Below are 16,293 nucleotides of genomic sequence, written 5' to 3' on the forward strand. Positions count from 1 at the left end.
CTTGAAGGTACGTTGGCGAGAAGTTTCACGACCAGCAGCTTCTTCAGTCCGACGGTTTCCAACGCTGGAAGGGAAGCAAAAGAGTTAACTCCACAGCAACCCGACGACGACAAAGTTTTACCGTTTGCCAGGGCGTCTGTCACAACAATTACAGCATCCAGCTACAACTGTTTGTGATTGTCGGTCGATTGACCGGGGCGAGCGCACTTTGCGGTTGGGTTAGCAAAGGGAATGAACAGCTTCAGTGCTAAGGGCTGATTGCTAGTTTCCGGGCAGAGTTTGCTGCAGGTCTTGGCACGTGCTGGAAAAGACAGTGAAATTGATCCTTTCAATTACGATTCTTGGAGCGGAAGGAACTGGAGGACGTTTATCCGATAGAGAGATGCTATGTGGAGTTCAAGTTACTTCTCAAAATAATATAATTATTTTAAAGAGATCCTTTAAACTATAGACATAGACACTTCAAAATAATTCTATATTGTATAATTCCACATACTAGACAACATTGTTCAAACCAATGTCTCATCCTTGTAGCTAACTAGCACACAAAGCTGTATCCTTTCTTCAGGTTCTTAAAAACGCCTAACGTAACAGCCCTTTTTAAACCCAAAAAAAAGCATTGACTTAAGTTGACGTTAAATTTCCGCTCATTTGCATAGATATCCGTCAGCATTGCCGGGAAAGCTCGTGTCAGTGACGTGACTTTACGTTCCCGGAATTCCTGCCAGTTCCCAGCAAAAACACAACAAAGCAAGCCGGAGTTACATCATAATCAATTATGAGCTCGTTCTCTAGCGGTTCGCGGGCAGCCTGCGCTGACCAAACAGTGGCCAACAACGTCGACACGCTCCAGCAGCGCCTTGCACAGCAGAGTGTTGACACAGTGACACAGTTGACATGCACTACGCGTGGTCCCGAAATAGGTCGCGCAGAAACCATTGCCGCGTGAGACGGCCCACATCAATCACCTTCCAGGTGTTGTTTCCCCCGTCTGGATCACGTGTCACGCCGACAAGGAAATGAAAACGAAGTGGCAAAATAAAATTATGTTATTGATAAAAACGGATTAAGGCATCTTGAGGCGGCATTCGGCGTGGAAAGTGACCGGTAGCGATCGGGTTTTAGGCAGGTGCTGGTGCAAAGCATCCACAAGCGCGCCGGAACGGCCGGAAACGTTCCACCGGGCGGAAGGAAATTTGTTAACGATCCGTGGATTAGGCCTCGTTAGCAACGCCGGATGGAGGGCTGGGGGGAAAATTAGCTTTGTTAGCTGTGTTAGTGCTGGCTGGCTAAAATCGAAGGCAAACTGCTCCGGTTCGGTTTTTCGCTTTCGAGCAGCGATTGTGACTGTACGAGCGTGAAAGCCAGTGGTTCACCGTTAGCAGCCGCTGGTAGTGGCCGGAAACACATTTCGCTTTATCGTTTCCCCATTATCACTGGACCGCAGGCAAACGGAGCCTTACGCAAGGTGTGCAAATGCGGAAACTAAACATGGACGCGTGCTGTGTGCTTTGCTGTCATTCGTATTTTCTATTCGTTTCTTGGCTTGGTGGGCAGTGCCCAAGTGATACATCATTCAATGCGATCGGCGAAGGTGTTGGTTGTGGCAGGAAATTTGATTTTATCATGCAAATCAGGTATATTAATTCATTAAAGCAACGCGTCAAGCAATGTCATTAGATGAATAGGGGAAAACATGCCTTTCTGAGTAAATAACATACAATCAAAATATTATAAACACTAAGCACATAAACACAAACTCAACTGCACACAGAATAATGAAACGCAAGCAACAATCCCAAAAAAAAAAAACAGAAACCGGGATCCAATTTAATTAAATATGACCCTTCTCCGAACAACAATAAATTGCCAGCAAAGCATTGCAATTGCATCGATTGAACGCGATCTTAATCAGAGCATTTTTCCTCTTCTTCTTCTTCTCTTCCCATCCCTTTCCGATATGCCTGTGATGCCGTTTCAGATGGTGAACCGATCAAACTTCCGGACAATTTGGAGAGTTTACCCCGGGCAGACCATTTCCCAACCCAGCGACACCGGTGGAATACCAATGAGGTTAGTAGTGAAAGACAAACGGGGGTTTCCCCTTCATCTTTAGCTTCCTTTTTAATACAACATAACAGCGCTTATCGAAGAACTAAAAAGGGACTGTTTAGCAATGCTCAAGCCCCTGCTTTATCGGATGTTTTTAGTTTTCAGTAATCCAAGCAGATTTTGGAGCGAGAAACTGTTTACTTAACTCTCCCCCGAATTACTTTATAGCCATAAAGACTCAGCAAAAGCTAGCGCTTATTGATTTATTTTTGTATCAACATTTTTTGAAGCGTGAAAATTGCACTGTAGTTTGAGTTCTTCACACATGAAAAAAAGGGATCTCTCACACCTCGCAAGCAAGTAACAAAGTTTGGCTGCACCCGGTTCGTTGCCAGCTGTGTTTACTTTCCCGCCCGCAGGTACGGCTGGTGCGGCCGACGTGTGGTCGATAAAGCTTGGCCACAGCGGCAGGCGTTTCATAAGTTCGATTGAATTGTTTTATATACTGTTTCCCTTTTTCTTATTAGATTACACATTCGCCCTTGGCGTTTTGAGGCAGAAAAAAGAAGCAAAAAAAAAGAACAACCGAAACTACAAAAACCTTTCCCGGTGTGTGGGATGCCGTGATCGGCATTATTTTCCTTAAATTGTGTGCCGAAGAACCAAGTTAAGCAAAAATGTGCAACCATCTTTTCGGCAGCTTCGTAACGCCTTACTGCTGCAACGGTTCAATGGTGGAACTGTTAACTTTGTATTCTGCTTTTGCTCGATGTATGTCCCTGCGAGTTGGCAAAATCCCCCCCCCCCCTTCACAGCCCGTTCGTTCAAATTTCCCGATTTGAAGTGGCATTATTTGCCGCTTTTCTTCAATGACTTCGTTTTGTGTTTCACGTACTTCTTCGCTCATCCCTAGCATACCGCTAAAGGTTGTGCCGTTGTACGACGTCAGCATAAGTGACAGGCCGACTGGAGGGCAAACCTTTGCCCTCGCTCGGGTGGATGCGATGGGGTTGAAAATTGCAGAACGGCTGACGAGCAGGTAAAACTTCTGACGTCTTCCGAGCTGGTGCACACAGCACAGTGCATCGCTGTTTTTGTGCACAATGTTGTTGGCAGTGCGAAGTAAAATGTGCAGTTGGGTGCATAAAGCCTAACAATCCAATACAGGCACGTTCGATCGATACAAATAATACTGTTGAATAAGTTAATTTGCAATGTTATGTACGAATGACTGATGTGTTATCATTTCATGTGATATTAGTTTAAATGTTTTGTATTTTAGTAGTTTATCTATTTGATTCATTGATTTTTGATTAGAAATATTTTACACAGTTCATTGTGATGTTTGATGCAACTTTTTGTGTGCATTGCTGTACCTGCAACAAACCATGCACAGGACGACAACAAATGTGGCCACGGAATGCAGGTCGTGTGTATGTGTGTGTAACGGGTAGGAAGACCCACACTGTAGCCCCTAGTGTAGCGGGCTGTAACGTGCTTTGCTCTAAACTCTTTGGGCGGAAAGGAATAGATGAGCGGAAGTAAATAGCCTCCGGGGGTCGTTTGGTGTTTCGCGGTCGGGTGGAAAATCACCCGCTTTTCCGCTTTACCGCCTCGCCCCGCTAACAGTGCGAGTGGGAAACGCTTTTCTGCGTGAAGAGGGTTGTTGATTTTATGCTCGGCGGAAAATACACTCACCCACACAGAGCTCACACGGGAAGGTGCGCCAAAGGGAGCGGGAAAAAGGGCATAGGAAAAAAGGTGCGAGAAGCATAAACGAAACCTCAAAATTCGAAACCCATTCTAGTGGTGGAAGTGCCGGAAATGGGGGACCGGACGACCAGTGGCAGCTTATTTGCGCGAGCCATGATGGTGCGGGAGGAATGTGTGCGCGCGTGCAATAATAAACTCTTGCCAAAGGATTACTAGCCGACAGCGGACGAGAGAGCAGAGCGAGACAGAGGGTTCGAGTCCGGTAGTCCTAGTGCTGGTGGCCAGCGTGTTTGGACGGTTCGGATTGAACGTGTCCTGCCAATAATAAGTGTCCTCGCCCAGTAACGAGCCTGTGCTTAGGCAGGCTCGCCACAATGAATGACCAGATAGTTTGCCACCTGCCCGACGGGAGCACTCACTGCTCCCCCACAGCTTGGTTGGAGTTTCGGAGCCGCCAACACACGGCTATGCAACAAACTGGGAGCACGCGAACCACCAGTCCAAGATGGTTTTCGGTGACGGTGACGGTGTTTGGTCCCAGGGGTGGATGATGATGTGTGGTTTAATTTTGTGTCCATCGTGCTTCAGTTGTTTGTATGTGTGTGTGTGTTTCGCGCCTCAATGCCTCGAGGGCTTCGGGCAGTAGTCGGTTCCGCTGAGCTTCCGGTTTCCCGGTGGTGATAAAATTCATATTTTATAACCTCATTTAGGCGGTGCGTTTCATTAGGCATCGGGAAAGGGTTTGCGTGGTGGGTGGTACAATTATTGTGCAATGTTTTGAGGAAGCGAAGCGGAATAGCACTGTTGTAGAGGTTACATAAAAAAGCAACCATATGATTCAAACATGATGTTTGATTATGACATGTACAATATTTTAAAAATATTATGAATGCCTTACCAGTAATATATATTTGCTTACAATCTGCTTTCTTCATACATATAACTCCTTTTTGTTACAGAAAATGCTCAAAAATATATTTTAAAGAACTCAGGAAGTAGGATCCAGATACCATTCTGAAGATTCAGAAAAAGACAACGAGACGATGAATATCATCCTCCAGACACCATCATAAACGTCACGCGAACCGAATGTTTTTATTCTGTTTTACATTCCTTGCATTTAAGATCAATGTTTGTCCCGTCTCAAGAAAAAAAAAAACACAAAAAATAGTCTCTCTAGAGAAACAAATAAAACAGACAACTTTTGTCCTTTCCTCTCCCTAACTAGAGCGTTCGGCAGGCGCTACAGTTTACAATCCAATACGATCAGTTCGATTTAGTGCCTTTGGGACGCGGGCAACAATAGAAAATCACTCGACAGAATCGACAGGAGTTGGTTCCATGGTCCAGGGTCAACCCAGAGCAAACCGCGATGCAGACACCACACTGCTCTCTGCTAGGGAAGAAGGGGTGACTATAAATATTTTGCCTTTCCCAGGAGTCTAGAGACTATCGGGAGACGAAGCGAGAAAAACAAAACTGCCTCCTAGCGTAACGCTACAATAAACCACAGCCAGTCGTGCTGTGTGTGTGTGTGTGTGTGTGTGTGTGTGTGTGTGTGTGTGTGTGTGTGTGTGTGTGTGTGTATGCGACACGATCCTCCCAAGACGATGTGCAGTCTGTGTACACTGTTTGCATCGGTGCATATGATTTTTCGTAAGCCTTTATCCCTGCGGCCGGAGCAACGGCTCGTGCTTACCCGTGCAACAGTTCGGTGGACAACGGATTCGGAGCGCACTCGGTACGGTAAGTCGTTGAAAAATGTGTGCCCAGCTTCCGGCAGCTAGGCGAAAGTCACCCATAACTCTCGAGCACTGTTGTTTGCCCGCTCGGGGAAAGTTATTCGCTTTCCGCTGGTTTGCTGTTGTCGAAGATTCATCGATACTGTTTCTCGGTAAGAGCGCCAAAAAAAAGTCGGCTTTTACGGTAGAAACCAAAAGCCAAACGATAAACACAGTTCACTGGGGGAACGGGTATGTCAAGGGGTACGCAAATCCCCTTTGTCGGGATGGCGTTAAGCCAAGAGTGTACCTCTTCCAGGAGGTATGACCTTCAGAGTGGTAGACCAGTCTATGGGCATAGGCTTAGTTCGAGCTATGCTTACAACGTTGTCGACTGGAAAGTGACGAAGTTGATGATCCGATTTAAAGCGTTATAGTCACCGATCAAAAGTTGTACTATCAAGGTTCGTATAAGAAGACAATGTTTTGCAAAGTGCTCAGGAGAGCTTCTGCATGTATCGTTGAAATAAAAAGCGCCTAAAGTTATGCAAAACGCTCTATTGCTCTTTGACATTGCTCTCTGTCTGTATGGCCTTTTCTCTTTGAATTCTTATTAGTAAGACATATGTTTGACTGTTTGCATAGATTTAGGCGTTTAACAAGGTGAAGCAAGGATAATAATACAACAAATTTGTTTTTTCTTTAGTAAAATGATCTGATAGCAATGACTGTGCGAGATATATGTGTATCTTATGTCATGAAAATTTAAGCAAAGGTTTCCTTTATTACATTTTTTGGTGCTCATTGGTAGAGGGCTATTTTTGAAAGGAAATCCGTATGGTTATAAACATAATTTTACACTCATCGCTTGACGACATCACCATCCACGATGCCTCCATTTTGAAGAGACAACGTATTAATTTTCCACCGGACAGTTGTGTTACTAAACACCTTTGCTAATTAAAATTTACTAACCATAAATAACAATACCGGCGGGGAACAACGCGACATTTCCGCTCATCTTTGCACACACTGCTGCTGTGTTTTAACGGCGTGAGTGAAAACAGCGTAGCATACCAGTTGGAAAGTACCACCGGTACAGTTAATTTCGCACTTGAAGGCACTTACGAGACACCAGTTGAGCAATAGGAATGTGATTTTAATGACAGTTGATCGTTCGCCGAGGTATGAGGGGTTTTGGGACAGTTTTTTGTTTCGGTGCTCCACGCTGCTATCAGTGAAAGGCTACCAGCTTATCCGCTTTGAAGAGGTGTGAGAAAAAAAGAATAGCACGAAAGAACATGGGGAAGGATAAAAAAGGTAGATAATCTTATCTAACCAAACCATGACTGTATGGTGAGCAGTGGTTTCGAGCACAAAGGTCCGTTGTTTGCTGGAGTCAACCTCAATCACTTTATTCGCGTTGGGACAGTTGATCCAACTAAAATCCTAGTCCGTTTTTACCTACTCTCCAAAACGGTGTCCAGCAAAAAAAACGGGATGCTCAAAGTGGACAAACCATATGTTTAGAATGTTATGTGGTAATAACCGGGCTCGCTGGTTCCTGTGAGACAAAAAAGAGATGGGAGTTGAGCTTGTCCTGGAGACGAGATTGCCATAGCTGGCTTGTAGAAGTACAGCGGATGACAAAACCCTCCCTAAAATGCTCAACCTTTTATAAACTCATTTCCACAACCAGTGGCATCTTGCTCGACCGGCTTCTCGAGTCCAATTAGAGAAGCTCGAGCCATTTCATCACGATAAGCAGCCGCATCGCTACCAAAGCGCATAAGTTTACGAGCGCACTTTTGCACGCGACTCGAGTACCGCCGTACACAGGCATAACAGTGGCCTCACTCAACGAAATGAACCTGCTTCGGCGGTGTCGTTGGCGTCATCGTATTAGCGGCAAGTGCACATGTTACAGTCAATGATATCATATTCATCATCGGTCCCCGAAGAGAGGTGATGTTTCTTTGGTGCTAGCAGTGGCATCAAGTGTGTGTGTGTGAGTGTACTTTGTGCCATCCTATGTTGCCTGCAGCTGACTTACATCCGCTAAAGTGTACTGCTGGGGCAAATAGGGCACTGGTTGGAACAGTTGTATGAACAGAACCATGGCACACTTCTGCTCACAACAGTAGAAGTATTGAGTAATAAGTAATAATAAATGTATTTTTAATCTTAAATTGTGAAATTTCAATTAGAGCCACTTTAAACATAGTTAATTCCATAAAAACTTGAACTCTGTGATCAAGTCATATTTCAGTCGACTTTTTGAGTTAAATTTTTCTCTAAATATATCCAACGGGGTGATATTTTTGGCAACGACTGTACCAATCGGCACGCCAACCAACCCTTATCGTTTTTCGATACTCGACACGCCGAAAGCATCAGCACGGTGAAGGGAATGCAACTGCGAATCCATGTGTGGTAGTTAATGTTACTACTGTTCCGATGCTGTGCAGTTCAGGCTGTTTTCCTCCTCGCTCGTTCCATCTCGTTCAAGTTCAATATATATAGGAATGTCGTAAAATCCACCGTGGCAAACACGCACGCATACACACATACCTTTCGGGGAGTTTTCCTTGTGGGCAAAGCGGCTGATGACTCGCAACTCGCGAGATACACGCCGAATGACGCGAATCGAATGCAAATGAACTTTAACGTCTGGGCTAGCAACGGCCTACACTGAATGTCCAATTTTTGACGTTCGGTGCCGGTGCGATGGTGAGCACACTCACACACACATACCGCGGTTTTGATGGAGATCTTTTGCCTCTTGTGAGTAGTGCATGAACGAGTAGTAAGCGCGAAAGGCCGAACCGCAAACGGAAACGCCGGAAAGAAAGATGAAACAAGATAAGGTAATCAACCATGCGCCTCCACATTTCGCGAAGGGGTGTGTATATACGTGTGTGTGTGTGCATGACCACATAAAAAAGAAACACATTTGCCTAAAAGCGAAAAAAAGGAGTACAGGTCGCGTGGTACATTTCCTTTTTCGCTCCTCTTTCTTTTGCTCTTCTGTTCCGACGTTTCCGACGTCGTATGGCAAACGGAACGTGAAAGTTTAGTTCCGAATTAAGTTATTCTAATTTGATCGTAAAAATACACGAAATTGAAATGGTTTTTTTTGCTGCCTGTCCCTGCCCGTGGGGGCACCTCCTTCGTTTTCCTTTCCTACCCATTCACTTTTGGGCATAAAATTCGGTAAAATATGTGCAACGGGCGGGAGCAGGCTGGCAGGCGTGGAGCGTTGGGCGGCAGCAGCAGGCAGCAACACAAACAAAACGCATACAGTCCCCCCTCCGCCAAGACTGGAGGCATAAAACTGGGAAGCTAATGTTGAAAGAGAAAATCCATTCCTCATATCAAAAAGGTAAACCGATGGGGAGAAGGAAGGAGTTTCCAACAACAAAAAAGCAAAAGAAAAATACTAAAATGGATGGAAAAGGAAGGAATGGGTGTGTTTAGATGGGAAAAAGTGTATGAGAAAAGCAGAATAGTATGTGTGACTGTGTGCGTGTGTATGTTTAGCCAGTTTCGTAAGAGGTTTTCGTGGCTAAACATACTTTTATTTCCAATACACCTTCTTCTTTTGTGTGGCTCGCTTACCGGTCACCGGAAGTGGCACCCGTTGCGAAAGGGTATGAAGTGGAAAATTGAATGACCACGTACTGTTTATGATAGTATTTCTGTTTTGGCCGTGCTCTCGAACAACACTCACACATATCAGCTTCCATACCCATACTAAACTCCCCTGTCCACCTGTTTTTCTCTGTGGCTTGTTAAAGTTTTTCGTTTGATGCTGTTGAATTTGCAGTTTCTCGCAGTTGTGGAATTTGCTGTGCTCTTGTTGGTAAGGCAAACCACCCGTTTGATCGGTGCCTTGGAATTTAGTTTTTTTAGCTTTCCAAAAAAAGAAAGAAGTAAAGCATCCAATTTTTTAATACGAGTTCAAGTTCGGTAAGGGGAAAGTTCGTTTTCTCCCAATTTTCAAACGTAAATAATATAGTGCACACGAGCCAAAGCGCTTCGCTATTGGCAAGTGGTGTAAAAGAAAAAGAGGAAAGCGCAAACCTCCGGCTACCAGAATGGATAGTTTGTTTCATCGAGGTTTGCGTGAATTTTGGCCAACTCAAACAAAGGAGCTTGCCGCTCGCTGCTGCTAGAGAGATGAGGAACGAGATAGAGAACGTACGGAACGTTCTGTTGAGGAACGGCACAGGCACAGGCTGAATGGCTGCCGCGTGTCCGATCAGATAAAAGGCAATGAATGTGTACGAATTTCTTGACGATGCAACGCCATCCAGACGTCTAAAAAGCTCTTCAGGAGGGGGAAAAAAGTAGCAACTGGACACATGCTCATGCTTTTGACCCGCTGTCTTCTCCTAGCATTTGGAAGGGCCACAACCAAGAAAGCTCCCCCAAACACACTCGCTAGGGGGTAGCGAACAGAAGCAGCTCTCCATAAATTTGTACCAAACAAAACGGAACGGTTAATTTTATCTTCCTGCTTTTCTGTGGTGCAAACTTCTAGTTTTTTTCTGGTATCACTTCTCGCTCGCTCGGCAATGGCAAGTGCACTTCATAGTGCTATGCCCTTTTTGGACAAGTGGCGGTCTTGATTCCAAGACACGTTCCGGGGTGTTTTGAAGCGTACATTAAGTGATTTTTGGTTGAGCTCCGTAAACATTCGAATGAAATATTGGAGTTGGATTTTTTTCTTTCTTTCTTTTGGTTGAGTGTTTTTCCTTAAGATTCAGTTTCCGCTTTTGCTACGGTTTGTTCTCATTTTCCGGTCTCCCCAAAAAGCATTCTTATCTAACACACATACACACGTACACACAAACACGCACACACCGATTGTATTTTGCTCCACACGTTTCGAATGGACATTTATTTGCAATTTTAGCTAGCCCTCGCTTGTTGTTGCGCGCGAGTTCTCGAGCCAAGCGAAATGGAAAAGAAAAGAATGAAGGAGCGAAGAAAAAAATACACACACAAACACACACAAAAATGTCCCAACAGGCCCAGCAGCTTTCTTAGTTCGAGTGAGGTGAATTATGTCTTAATTTATTGCCAGCTCGTTGTTTCACTTGCCTTACCGCCCGGTTCGTTTGTATGTGTGTGACAAGCTTGGCATCGGGCGTGAGGGAGCAACGTGTGTTTCTTTTACCGCTCCCTGCACGAGTATCTGACCTCCCGGTAGCACATGGGGCGCTTTCACCCATTGGGCGGCTTGTGTGGGTCACCATTCGAACGGACCAAGACCGTGCCGGCCTCAAAGACCGAGGCGGAATGGGCCGATTTTTATGGATGACGTGAGGTGCTTTATTTGCTTCGTTCGGGTCTCGGTAAACGGTTTGATTGCTGGCGGGATATGCTGAGACAGCAGCAGCGACGTTCAGCTATCGGGTTCGGCTTGGCCCCAGCGCCTATCGTACCGTGCACCATGATGGTAATGTTCGGGACGGATTCATTTGTCCTGTCATCAAGGCCATGGGTTGTCATGGGCTTGGTGAAGCGAGCCACCGGCGGACGGAAGCGAAAAATAATCTAGGAAAATGGATATAAATATAGTGGCACATTAAAATAAATTTCACATTCTACCTCGTGGGGGAGGGTGGGGATGGTCCAAAGGGACACGAATATCAAAGGTTGTGTAGAATCGGGACATACACGCTGGCTCCATATGATGGACACGAGAGCCGGATAAAGCAAGGCCATTTGCCAGTGTCTTTGAGAAAGCGGTTGGCACTTCGAGCAAGAACAAGATTAGTGGAATTAGATGTGGAAATAGACGATGGGAGTAGAGGAGCGTTTTCTTGCTGGCCGGGTGGTGGTGGTGGTCATAATTGCTGTCGCCCTTCGGGACTGTTAGCAGGGGATTCTCCGAGAAAGCTGTCGTTGGGCTACCGGGTCGGAATGAACGAGCAAAGAATGAGCATCTTGTCGTTTGGAATGTGCTCATGAAAAAGGGATTACAATTTGCTTTACAAATTGGAAAAGGTGATCTTTTCATGTAAATTGGATTGTAGTTATGTATGGGGTTAATTTGTACTTCCAGTCTTTGATGCTCTTGTAGTCGATTATGACAATTACAGCTGTTAGGTGTTATTTATTTTGTTTATGAGATTACATGTATCTGAATAAGAAAGACAGATATTGATTTTGTATTGAGAAATGATGTTTGATATTTGATTCCATTACTAGACGCCTAAAGGTATGTAATTCGCAAGACAAATTCCATTTATTTTTAAAATAACACTTCATAACAGTTATTTTTACCATTGGACAACAACAATCTACCAAAAAAATTTGGAGATAAAAAATTAAACTATAAAACGATTTTTACAAACATTTCAAATCATATTCGAGGCCTCCATCGAGGATACTCTTCATTGTTTAGATCGGAAGGCCATAAAATCTTAACATAGAACGCTTCGCACACAAAGCATTAAATGCTTAACCGATGAACTTCAGCACTCGCAACGAAAATGAGTGTGTGTGTGTGTGTGTGTGAGTGTGTAATAATGAACGTTTAATGAACACGATTCATTGTTTCGGTAATAATTTATCGCTCACCTCGCTCATAATTGACCCCAAACGGGGCCGATGCAAAATTTATGAACTTCACTTTACTAGTCCCTTATTTCTCACACACGACGGCAAACGGAAGGGACGGCACTTGCTCATCTAACAGGGACGAGCTTCCACTTTTATCGCTAAATCGCACCCGAAGCGGTGCCGGATTGGGGTGAGATCAAGGCTAAAGGCTATCCCACAGCATCGTTACCGCGCTACACCGGGATGGATCAAGGCGAGCGAGCTCATGGGACAAAAAAGGGTTTCACAATATCTCGCAGATCCGGAGAGCGAGAATGAGGGAAAGAAAAACAATGTCCCGTGCTGAAAAAAAAAAGAAAAGACAAACACCGCTGGTGCGAAATGCCGGAACAGGATGCCGGCCCATCCAGTTGAGAATGGGAAAATTTACAACGTGCAAAGCCGGATGTGCAACTTGATTTTTATCAAAATTCTCATTATGTAATAAATAAAGTTTGCCCGTTCAGTTCGGGCTCATGGTGCCTTGCCAATGTGTCCGATGTGTGTACCGCCTCACTGTGGAGCTTCACAGTGGGGGACCAACACACTCACACACTGCTGGGTGGGGTTAGATTTGGCGACAAGATATGTCAGCGCCGTGGCTTCCTTTTGCCCCATTTGGGTGGAACAAGTGCATCCTACAGGTCAGTGGACTTGGCTTTGGTTCGCTGGTGCCGAGCGTCCAATCTCATCCTTCCGGAGACGGAGTCGGGGTCGGTTGTTCTGTTGTTTTTTCGCTTCACGCGTATGTGGCTATGTTTGGTGCCGCGGGAAGAGCGGGAAATTTGTGCGACCGACCGGCTTTATCTTGCTGCGCGAAAGGGCAGCAAAAACTCGGCACCAGCGGCTCGAGTGTTGTCGAGTTTCATTTTCACGTCGTGGAGGATGTATGTGTTTTTATTTCGAGGCTTTCGTGGAGTGTTCTCGCCAGCCTGAGACTGTGTTGTTGGGAATGGGGGTTTTTGTGTGCTGTGCTTGTGTGAAGATGGTTTTTATTTACGTACCGTTGCTTAACGTACTGCTCAGTCCAATCTTTTTTCGAAGTAGTTTTTTTTTGTTCGTTCAGTGTTCTTTATTCCCATTTCATGCTCAACTTTGAACAGTGCCGGAATAGTCGGACAGGTTCGAGGGATGAAATTTATACGACTTGATATCGTCACAGCAAGCACCTCGCAGGCATGTGGTGAATAGATACATTTTTTTATGACTCTTGTTGGTGGTAGACTGAAGATGAGATATTTTTCATGTCGTGGATTTGTTTTTTTTTCTTCTAGCAACTCTCACGAGCTCAAGTACTCTATGAATGTTACCTAAGGACTTTAATATGTAACAGTATTACGGTGAAACCGTAGAATTTTTGGCACTATTACAGCTTTTTTCATTGAAATAACTCTTCATCAATTTACGTTGCTCTTCATCTTTTAGTCCATCTTTTAGTTTTCTCACTATCAGCAAAGAATGTGTAACATCATTCCGTTCTTAATTTGCTGATCATGCTACAAAAAACGGCTTCCCCTAATCGACTCGCAATAAAAATGCTTCTCAACACACATTCCTTGAAGACACGGTCCTCATTCCCTTCCATTAATTTATTAAGACATTCTGGGGGTAAATCTGTTCTGACGGAAGTATTCGGCCGCGAATCACGATAAATGGTCATAAATTAGCGCCGATTAGCCTGCTGCCCCGAACACATAGGACCAAAATAGTTAAAGTGTATGGAAAATACACCCCCCCACACACACACTCACACAGCTAACCTTTCACTGATGCCAGAAAGCGTCAAAGATGGAAAGCGCTGGAAAGTAAAACGGAAAACAGGAAAAATTAATCACTCCGTCCGTGTCCGTGTTGCTTTGGTGGCCTTTTTTTCGGGGCCTATCGTACCGTGGAAATCGAAGCTAGATTGGTAGAATTCTTCACGCAGCAACAACAGCAACAACTCCACGCTGTTTTGCTACATTTAGAACCGCGGTTCAATCGCGGCCGGCTTTTAAAAAAGTTCAACAAAAAGGCCAAAGAGCGCAACTATTTTTGGTGGGCCGTTTCGCTGTTTGTTGTGTTCTGTGCTGTGGCGGAAAACGAATCAACACAAGGGGTGGAAAATGGCACACAGCAAAACAAAAACAACGCCAGGCTCAATGACTCCAACGCACGGCAGGAAGGCTTAGTGCAATGGTTGTAATTTTTATGGCCCCAGCGATAATTATCGTGGCGGAAGAAGAAATGGCCCGGCAAACCGGCCCAACCCCTGTCCAGCGGGCGGCATTTCACGCTTTCCCACTGTGCTTGCCGTTGATCTTGGATAAAGTGATTAAATTGATTTCGATAAGCCGTCAATGGTGAGTGGGGCGTGCTCTCTGTGTGTTGCTGCTTCTGTTCCACCAGCGGAACTGCGTGCGAGGTGCGTTATCGAACCGGACCCGTTGGACGGTCGTTGTTGTTGTGGGTACAAATTGGTGGAAGCCAACAATGGGGTGAGAGAGAGAGAGAGGTGGAACACGAGGCGAACGAAAATTGGTGGTAGTATTTACATAATTTCGTAACGATTATTTGCCGATAAGTGATAATTAGGGCGCATGCAATATGCGCCCAGCACGAATCGTGGCCTGGCCGAGCAGAGAAAAGGTCGTAAGCTTAAGGGTAGCGTTCTGATAAGGGCTTTTGGGCTATGAAAGTGTGTTTTGATTGAGGTTTTCATAGCGTTAGGCTGCTGGTTGTTTCAAGGATTAATGGAGCTTAATGCAATGAGAGTTTTACAATTTATAGGATATTTTAAAGCACTTTGGAATTTGCTGTTCAATCCAACGAAGCTTTAAAAAAAGATACGGTTTGTAGCGCCTAAAAGTATGCAATGTGATGCTGCTATGTTTTTTTATATTGCTCTTGGATAGATTTAAACCTTCAATTTCTATCCGTGGAAGGCGTTGGATCAAATGCAATCTGAGCAGTTAAAAATGTTTGCCTTTAGTTTTAAAACTCTTGTCACCCAAAATGCCTACAAGGGCTTAGACGAAAGACAAAAAAACCTCTCAAATTTGATCAAACAGCCAATTGAAATTCATGCCTATTCGTGAGCTCGAATTAGATGCGCATTGGCAAAATCAGGCCAAACCGAAGCCAAAAGCGGGAAGAACCGAAAATAAGAAAGGCCATTGTTCCGTGTGTTTGTTCAATTTCCCACGTTGGGTGCATTAAAATTCACCCAAGAAACGAAAGATTTGGTGCATGTTCAATTGATTCGTTGCTCAAATCGATCAAAAGTGCATCGTCGTACATTTCTTTATTGAAAGAGAAGCGGAGCGAAAAAAAAGCCGTATAAAAGAGCCATACAACTAGTACGACTACGATTGGAACATTCATTTCCAGAACGGCAGAAAAAAGGGAAGCTAAGAAAACGGCCACATAATCATTTATCTCGATTGGTTTTGGTCTCGCACTCTTTAATCACAGCGGAGCGCATAAAATATTTGCTTGAAAATTCTCGCTCATTGCTAGCGGAAGCAGCAAAGGAACCGAACCTGAATGGCTTCCCCTACAAAGCGCTCAGCGCTTTTACAAGATACTTACCCATCCCCGTTGCCCCTGGGAGTAGGATGAATTGAACGGTGTGGAAAATTCGCCAAATGGTTCTTCCCCGGAATCGGGTGAATGGGTTGGAAAATGAGAATGGTTCTACGTCTGCTCGCTCGGGGCCGGCCCGGAGCTCACCTACTTTATCAGATTTATAAAATCCATAAAAACAATAATACGGTTTTAATATAATCATACATTAAATTTTATAGGACATCATTCAGTGTGTTATTATGTGCGGATGTGCGAGCCAGACCGGAAGCTGGTCGGTCGGACGGTCGTTGGGACGGTTTCGTTGCTGGCAAAGGAATGTCTCACAATTCTTTCCATTGCTCGGTACGATTGGGTACGAAGTGTGTGCCTATCGGAGCAATTCTATCGACGCCAAATCCATAGACACACACACACACGCATGAAGTGGAAGAAAAGGAGCATCATCCCGCATACATCCTGCCTCTCCATACATCTCACTAGAAAGGTGCATCGGTGGCCGAGATGAAGATAGAACGGCTCAGCTTTGTACCGTCGCCCGAGCGGCCAAACGGGATGCCAAATTGTTATGGCCGTTGTTGGCCTATTATTATTTGTCGTACAGGTTTTATGCTCCTTTCCCAGGAGGGTG

General features: G+C 44.9%; 1 protein-coding gene across 10 annotated transcripts in view; it reads left to right on the top strand.

Moving 5' to 3' along the window:
* LOC120901256 overlaps nucleotides 1-16,293 on the top strand; it is a 173,811-nt gene that overhangs the window by 131,496 nt on the left and 26,022 nt on the right. For all 10 annotated transcript variants that reach the window (XM_040308994.1, XM_040309042.1, XM_040308968.1 and 7 more), the window contains exon 5: nucleotides 1,982-2,073. In XM_040308994.1, coding sequence (XP_040164928.1) covers nucleotides 1,982-2,073 — 92 coding nt within the window. The remainder of the gene's footprint in view (nucleotides 1-1,981; nucleotides 2,074-16,293) is intronic.

The sequence above is a fragment of the Anopheles arabiensis genome, chromosome 2 (genome assembly GCF_016920715.1).
Source record: "Anopheles arabiensis isolate DONGOLA chromosome 2, AaraD3, whole genome shotgun sequence".
Classification (NCBI taxonomy): domain Eukaryota; kingdom Metazoa; phylum Arthropoda; class Insecta; order Diptera; family Culicidae; genus Anopheles; species Anopheles arabiensis.